The sequence below is a fragment of the Diadema antillarum genome, unplaced genomic scaffold (genome assembly GCF_040938485.1).
Source record: "Diadema antillarum isolate AM-2024a unplaced genomic scaffold, OU_Dant_1.0 scf00000226, whole genome shotgun sequence".
Lineage (NCBI taxonomy): Eukaryota > Metazoa > Echinodermata > Echinoidea > Diadematoida > Diadematidae > Diadema > Diadema antillarum.
In genome coordinates, this window is record NW_027271115.1 from 3,388,005 (window position 1) to 3,396,644 (window position 8,640).

General features: G+C 41.5%; 1 protein-coding gene across 1 annotated transcript; it reads right to left on the minus strand.

Annotated features, from left to right (window-relative positions):
- Positions 1–276: 276 nt before the first annotated feature.
- On the minus strand, positions 277–8,335 carry LOC139724722 (deoxynucleotidyltransferase terminal-interacting protein 2-like). The gene is made up of 6 exons (XM_071635843.1): positions 7,719–8,335; positions 6,852–6,990; positions 6,148–6,243; positions 5,498–5,662; positions 4,083–4,192; positions 277–3,408 (listed from the first exon to the last, which is right to left on the minus strand). The coding sequence occupies exons 1-6, from the start codon at positions 8,156–8,158 to the stop codon at positions 3,303–3,305; spliced, it is 1,056 nt and encodes a 351-aa protein (XP_071491944.1). The 5' UTR covers positions 8,159–8,335; the 3' UTR covers positions 277–3,302.
- Positions 8,336–8,640: the final 305 nt, after the last annotated feature.

Sequence of the window (8,640 nt, forward strand, 5' to 3'; positions counted from 1 at the left end):
GCACACCCACACACACTATTCAATATCCTAGTACCAGTGTGTCTTTACTCACACACAGTGTACTATTCAATAGGCAATTATCAGAGAGATGTGTGATGTGCTAGTGTGTGATGTGTGCAGGATTACAATCACCACACTGACTATATGCACACCAACATGCAATCGCACTGTGCTTTCTTTCTTTCTTTCTTTCTTTTTTAACATTTTTGTTGAATTAACACAAGCAACAGTGCTAAGAAGGTAATAAAAAAAAAAACACACACCTTGACTGCAGAACATAGCATTGTCTGTAAGATTGATTAATTCAGTGGTTGATACACGATATTGCGTTTCTCATTGGCACATTGCATAGTCCCATACATGATTATGTGTGTTGGAACAGGCAAGTGGTTCTCTGAGTTGCAAAGACAATAATTACTTGTGTCGGCATATATGCCTCACCCCAACTTTACTGCTTTCGTTTTGTAAAAAAATAGTAGCCTTATCACCGGCAAATACGGCATTCATAAACAAGTGATGACTGCTTTAAGGAGGTTCTTTAACAGGCTTTTCCTCTTGGAGGGAATTGTTTTTAGTGGTAGTATATGGCAGGTGGTTGCTGTGACAGGTTTTACTGTATTACGAAATGGCACTTCAACTTAAATGGAGTAATGAACGATATTCTTAATTTTCCACTGGTGCTGTCAACAGCTCAATGAGGCACTTCGATGTCCTTGGCACTGCATCAAGGAATGTAACATTTATCCTGCCTACAGCCCCATGACACATCTATGAAAGTTCCCGCATGAAATTGCCTATTTCTAACATTTTCAAAGTAACAATGTGCAAGCCAGTGAAGGGTAAATAGATGAATGAGATTTAAAGTGTGCCACCCCAATTCACAGGGTGCTCCAGCTGAGCTTAAATTTCATACCATTTGACTGATTATGGTCCAGATTCTTTAACATTTCCAAGGCCAGTGACAAGATAAACTACTGTACTAGTACACCAAGGTTTGACTTCAAGCTCTAAATCGTGACATTGCTGTTCCCTAGTTGCCATTTTTTCTCAAGATGGGGTTGCTCATGTCATCACATCGGAAATGAAGGGAGTTGCCTATTCATGGTCTTGATGTAATGATAATTATCATACTTTTGGGTAATGGCTGATATCTAACCCTTCATTTGTGCATAATATCTATGACATGTTCCCAAATTGGAATACCTAACACTTAGAAGCTTGTTTGCAAGGTATATTGGGAACTTGTATGGTGCTATGGAAATTTTATATTGCATTTGAAAATACATACGATAGGAAAAGATTTATCATGTTGCTTCTTTTCCCCCAACAGAGTGTAACGGTAGACAGCATAGACCCTGCAGCCACACGATTTCTGATATCTTAAGTCTGAGAGTCTGGTATGCACCTCCAGGCCTCCTGCTCTGCAGAAATTTGAAGGAATTATGAGTGTGTTGGTTTGAAGAGGGTCAAACAGCTCATCTGGAATGGCCCAACGATAGTGGTTGGTAGAATGGATGGCCTAACTGTCCAGATGAGCAAGGTCCAAAGGCTTGAAGGATGCCAAAGGGGAAACAGTTCGCCCCAGGGTGGAGGACAAGAGGCTGATCTGAAGTATCTCCTGCCGTTACGACGTACAGTATGGGCACCGCAAGTCTCAAACTAGTATCTGCGCGAAAATTCATCTCAGGTCCTTGGAGGCCGGAGAAGATATGTGGCTTCAAGGACAGAGTAAAGGGTGGGGCGGAATCTAATATTCACCTACCGCTCTCATGTTGCTTCCTTTCCCCCAACAGAGTGTAACGGTAGACAGCATAGACCCTGCGTCCACATGATTTCTGATATCTTAAGTCTGAGAGTCTGGTATGCATCTCCAGGCCTCCTGCTCTGCAGAAATTTGAAGGAATCATGAGTGTGTTGGCTTGAAGGGGGTCAAGCAGCTCATCTGGAATGCCCCAACGATAACGGCTGGTAGAATGGATGGCCAACCTGTCCAGATGAGCAAGGTCCAAAGGGATGATGGAGGCCAAAGGGGAAACAGTCAGCCCTGGGGTGGAGGACAAGAGGCCAATTTGAAGTTTCTCCTGCTATTACGATGTACAAGATGGGGCACTGCAAGTCTCAAACTACTATCTGTGTGAAAATTCATCTCAGGTCCTTGGAGGCTGGAGAAGATACGTTGCTTCAAGAACAGGGTAAGAAGTGGGGCGGAATCGAATATTCACCTACTGCTCTCATGTTGCTCCCTTTCCCCCAACAGAGTGTAAGGCTAGACGGCATAGACCATGCATTCAGATGATTCCTGATATCTTAAGTCTGTGAGTCTGATATGCGCCTCCAGGCCTCCTGCTCTGCAGAAATTTGAAGGCATCATGAGTGTGTTAGCTTGAAGGGGGTCAAACAGCTCATCTGGAATGCCCCAACGATAATGGCTGGTAGAATGGAAGGCCAAACTGTTCAGATGAGTATGGGTCCAAATGGGTGGTGGAAGACAAAGGGGAAGCAGTCAGCCCTGGGGTGGAGGATGAGAGGCTGATCTGAAGTTTCTCCTGCTGTTACAACTTACAAGATGGGGCACTGCAAGTCTCAAACTAGTTTCTGCATGAAAATTCATCTCAGATCCTTAGAGGCCGGAGAAGATATGTTGCTTGAAGATCGGGGTGAGGTGTGGGGCGGAATCTAATATTTAACTACTCTGTCATGTTGCTTCCTTTCCCCCAACAGAGTGTAACGCTAGACAGCGTAGACCATGCATTCACATGATTTCTGATATCTTAAGTCTGAGAGTCTGATATATGCATCTCCAGGCCTCCTGCTCTGCAGAAATTTGAAGGAATTATGAGTGTGTTGGTTTGAAGAGGGTCAAACAGCTCATCTGGAATGCCCCAACGATAACGGCTGGTAGAATGGATGGCCAACCTGTCCAGATGAGCAAGGTCCAAAGGGATGATGGAGGCCAAAGGGGAAACAGTCAGCCCTGGGGTGGAGGCAAGAGGCTGATCAGAAGTTTCTCCTGCTATTACGACGTACAGTATGGGGCACTGCAAGTCTCAAACTAGTATCTGCGTGAAAATTCATCTCAGGTCCTTGGAGGCCGGAGAAGATACGTCGCTTCATGAACTGGGTAAGGGGTGGAGCAGAATCTAATATCCTCCTACTCTCTCACTGGATGCTTGATGGGGGGGTTGCAAGTCTCATATCTGCACTGATCTCTGTTTCAATCCAGTGTAACTTGAAAGGCCGGGGTGGTGGTATTTTGAGGAGGCATCATCTGTTTTCTGGAGGTTGTTGAGTTTGCTCTGCTACTATCTCTTCTTTCCACCCATCTTCTTCCGGCCTCTGTGTTTTTTGCCTCCCCTCGTGAAGGAGCGGAATTTTTCTTGTAACTCCATGTATTTCCTCTTGTTGTAACTGAAAAATGTGATGAAAGAGAATTGACAGAAGTCTCACTGTTAACAACAAGTTATAACACTTACGGATTCATTGTTTGATGCAGTTTTACAGGGAAGAACAGTTTGATTTGAAGAGAATTTATGGATGAATATCACAACGTATCGTTTTTGCAATGCAGTTGTCAAACTCAAACACAACACGGCAGATATGGAAAAACATTGGCAAGTATCACTCTTTCCTGAGGACAGGGAAGTACTCTCATATATACATACACTCTGTACAATTCTACATGGTCACGAGAGATTAGGAAACTCTCAGACAAATGTATAAGCTCTGTCATCTCACTATCACATTTCAGTCTCCTGGCATTTTCTTGTTTAAATATTCACTTGTTCATGCAAAGCATGCTGCAGGGGTATGAGTGACCACAAATAAAAAGAGTTGATAAAAACCTGAAGTCACAGAAGCTCCTATATTTTTGTACAGAGGAAGTGCACAAAATGCTTAAAATAAGCAGAAAATCAAAACCAAACAAAGCTGAAATCAGCTACAAGGCTATAAACTCGCCACAACCCTGATGCTGTCTCCTTATAGATGGTTGAGAAAGGAAAAGAAAACTTTACATCATCAGATTCCCATACCTGACTTCTGTCCCCTGACAAGAGACTTGACTGACCGACATATCCACTTACCTCCTGGAGTCCGCATCAGCCAGAAGTTCTTCAACCAAGGTCTGCTGGCGCTGCTTCTTTGGGATGCGGGAGTGGTAGAAGTCCTGAGGACTGTCCACGACTGTGCCAACCTGGTCAGTACAAATGGTCAAAGTGCAGATGCTATGTAAGGAACCTAACACTCAAACAACAGTAATGGTCAAGTTTGTTTTACCTTAGTAGCTAGGGTGACATCATATAGAAATGGATGAGGACTGAAGGAACCAAGTGAAATTAATTGCCCATTACTAATAATTCAAAGTACAGTTGAACCTCTATTATCCGGCCTCCCTTTATCCGGATCTCTCTATTATCCGGACGCAATCTCGCCGTTATTTTTTTTTTAATAATTACGGGAAGAAAGGGGGATTCCCAACTCCTTGAGAACTCCTACCCAAACACATATGAATTACATATTACTTCCAATATGATTAACATACATTGCATCAAATTTCCTTCCAAATTGCTTACCTTCAGACATTTCAACATCCCGAAACATCCCCAAATGTAACAATGAAAAGGTTGCAGTATACACATTACTACATGTGGTACTACAATGGGCTACATCAGTACATGTGTATGTATATGTACATGTTTAAAGCATTGAGTCTCCCGTATCCGGCCAAATCCCTTATCCGGATGAGCCCCGGTCCCGACTTGTCCGGATACGAGAGGTTCAACTGTAGAAACAAGTCTGAATGTCAGTACACTCTTCAAATGGTCAACATATATCATATTTAAACTAAAGAATAAGGACACTGGTTTTAATAGCAAAGGTCCAATATACATGTACTGAGAACAAGATTTTCTGTGTGGTAATACTGAAAGTCAGAAATAAGAGTATCACACCACAGTAGATTTATCACTTGGTTGGGAATTCCATTAATGACCTTGTCATATAATTTTGTGCTGTGGTGTTCAACAAAAATTTCAATTCACCATGCCATAGTTTCAAATGAGAAGATGGCTTCAATACACTGCTGTTCTAGGTAGGTAGAATTTTGTGCTCCTAGTGGCAACAGATACCGGTACTCAGATAACCACGGTTAATAGGCCTCATTAAGCTTTGGACAACCATAAAGGGGGAGGGACATTCCTACATGAAGACTTTTTTGTACTGATAACGACATTTTTCTCACTGTAAATTTCAAACTTACTTCTTTCATATTGCAGTCTTCTTCTTCCTCTTTTTTTTTTAACCTCGACCAGTACAAAGACATTTCGACAGAATAAAGTGATACCTAAACTTAATTTCCTAGTCAAGAGAAGATTTTCACAACAAAAGCAAAGCAAAACATTGAAGTTAACTGAAAGTCTTATATCACAATTTACTCTCAGTAATAAAAAACACTGCTCAAGAGTGATATTACTCATGTGTGAATGGAGGGAGAACTGACCTGCACAAACTTTGGAAGAGCAGCCGTGTCATTGCCCTTGTAGAATCTCTTGGGGTCCAGGGTGGACCTCATGCGGATGACCTTGATGTCGTTGCGCAGCTCTTCCGTCATCTCTGGGGCCCTCATGTCGAACCAGCCGGGGCCTGCGGATGACTCGCGCTCTTGCTGTGAGGAGAGGCCGTGTTAAAGGAACTATTCAATACTGTATCTATTTGCGTAAACTCTTGTAAAAATTTGACAATGCATGCTCCCCATAAATTGATCCCATGGCATTAATTCTGTATGATGTTATGACGTGGCTCATCATGACCAGCACTGTAATCAAAGCTTAACTTCCACTGGAACAACATGGAATTAAAATAAGGAGTACATCAAAATCCTTGCTCTTAAGTCAGCAAATGAAATACAAATATTCCAGTATGCATGTAGAGTCTTCCTTCTATAAAGCTGTTATCATTAAAATTTGATTGTTAATATCTTGTGGGTTGGCAAAGCACAAATCAACTGCTAAATCATTTGCTGATCAATTTCCTTAGCATGCATATTTCCTTAACTTAAAAACAACTCACATGCTCCATACACAAAGAAGTCAAGTCTAAGTTGAATTTCCAGTCTTGTCTGCGTATGCTTTAACAAACAAACAAACTTACTTTTCTCCTTTTCTTCTCTTGACGAGCTGCTGGGTAGTAAGATGGTGTGGCGTGCCGTTTCTCAAAGTCTGGAGTCAGCACACTATTCTTGATTAACTGTGTGAATAATAATCATTCACAATGTCAATACATGCAATTGGCAAACATCAGCTGTTACACAGCATGATTTTAACTGATAGCAGTAAGTACCTGACAAATCAGATAATCAATTATCAACCAATTTTCCTGACACATATTACCTGTTCAAGTTTTAATGATCATGCCATTGTGGGAAATTGGTTTTAGTTTTAATGAAAAGGCATGGCACAGTAAATCATGATTTTGCACTGGATGGCGCAGCAAGTGCCATCCTGCTGATTTTGATGTACATTCAAATCTTATCACAGGACAATGCGTGATATTAATCAAGGTGTGCCAACAGTGGAACCTCGCAAAGGCTTGATGTAAGTTTGTTGTCTTCTTTTTTCTTGTTCAGGTACGAAAGGTCAGTATCAAAACAACATAAAACAAACAAACACAACAACATTCCTACTTTCATACAAATCAATTTCTGTGACTTTAAATGAAGCAAATCACGGTACATGGCAATAGCAATACTTTTACAGTACATGTTGATGTTGATAAAACATACTATCATAACTTACCATTCATGTATTACTTTACTAAAAACAGTGAGTCTTGGTTGCAGACTATCAAATGCTCACCTTATCCTTCTGACTCTTCAGCAGAATATTCTCTACTGCTGCCTTGCTGGATGCCGGGTCCCCTCCATCCAGGCTGATGTAGCTGTCTCCCAAGTCAAAGCCGACATCTATCTCACACGGCGCTTCCAAAGCAGCAGCTCTTCATGTTCAGGGTCAAGGTATAGGTAATATACACAAATCGCAAAGGTACATTAATAGCGATGGGTCTCTGAACATTTATTGTATAGCAAGTGGAGATCTAGTTCTATACAAATCTTTGCAGACTATCACTGTTGCCTGACTGAGCCTTGCACTAGTACATGGTATTACTAATAGAAGAAGGGGATTGCTCAATGTTACACTGATACTGTAAAAGAGTGACTAATTTTTCACACTTGGCGGGGTAAGAAGAGTTTAGCATGTTTTTAACTCCGCGGAATCAAGACATTGACTACTGAAATGTATGACAAGCAAATATATTTGCATGCTTTTATTTTTGTGCTAGTTTCTGGTTGCGTGAAAAATGCGCGAACAATTTCAACATTGTGAAAATTTCCACTTTAACAGTAAAATCTAATTAATACATGCTAGTAAAGAAAGAAACGTGTCAGTCACTGTAGCTATCCCATGGTCACCACTTAAAATAATTACTATTAATTTAGTCAACAAAAGCATTGTTCTTATTCTTTGAGTAGACACTATCACTACATGCATTGGGATTAGCGTGTCTAATTACTTTCCCTTTTCTTTGAATAGAATGACACACAATTGACAATGACAGTTTGTGCAATGCAATACTTGACATGAAGCCTACTTTTATAACTGTTAGTGTTAGGGCCTACAGCTATGCAGCTAGGCAACTTGCAAATGCTCACTCATGTGACTTACTTTTCCTTCTTTTTTCCTGATTTAACATTTTCTTTGTGCTTGAAAAATAGGCCCAGCGAATCAGAATCGGCCTTTGACTTTGTTGTACTGTCGCCGGTCTGCAAATTGAGGCCTTGTTCCACAGCATTCAATTCTCCGTCAGCTGTTGCACTTAATCTTGAGTAAGTTTTTCCTTTTCTGTCGATTGTGAATTTAAGTCCGGTGACTATCTCCTCCGGCTCTTCCTCGTCGTCATCACTGTTTTCATCCAGTATTAGTTTGAAGTCTGGCTTAGAGTCAACAACGAATAATGGAAAGTCATTAGTTTCCTCTTCTGTATCCGAACTCCGCGCGTCGTCGGCATGTGATGACGCATCTTCCCCAAGTTCGTCCCCTGCCCCGTCGGGGGAGAGGGCAGGTGCCGTTCCGCTGGCCGAGGCGGCTACTTTGCTGTCGCGCATGCTATCGTTTGTTACCTCAGTTTTTCGAACTGATTCATCACTGGCACTAGTTCTTTCATCTTTCTGTCCTTCTTTAGATGGAGCTTCCTGATCACATTTTGCCCTTCCAACCTTCTTCTTAGGTGTTTTACCACGTACGGTCGACCCACGAGTTCCCTGACCACGTTTGCTTCTTGTGAGAGCCATCTTTCCTTCTAGCTATGGTGGCGTACAAGAGCAAATTAATAGCGAATAATGAATCTCTCGTGGCTCTCAGCACGGTTTCAAAGACAAAGATGGGTATTCAATCTTTGAAATCTATAATAATGAAGTCATAAACAAGTACGTTTTATTCTATCTAAAATCTTAATTTGTTAACATTGTTTAAGCTTTGAACTCCCTCCCTAACACCCTAAGTTCAATGAGTGACATAAACAAAAACAACATAACAGGACAAGCAGGCCCCTCTATAGGCTATTGTAGTCAGTGAACAGTTTGGTTTG

Excerpts from the sequence above, each read along its gene's own strand:
- LOC139724722 (XM_071635843.1), bottom strand. The coding sequence starts at position 8,158 with ATGCGCGACAGCAAAGTAGCCGCCTCGGCCAGCGGAACGGCACCTGCC. Across the intron at positions 6,244-6,851 it reads TGAAGAGTCAGAAGGATAAG|TTAATCAAGAATAGTGTGCT; the intron begins GTGAGCATTTGA and ends TTATTCACACAG. Across the intron at positions 4,193-5,497 it reads CTCTTCCAAAGTTTGTGCAG|GTTGGCACAGTCGTGGACAG; the intron begins GTCAGTTCTCCC and ends TGTACTGACCAG.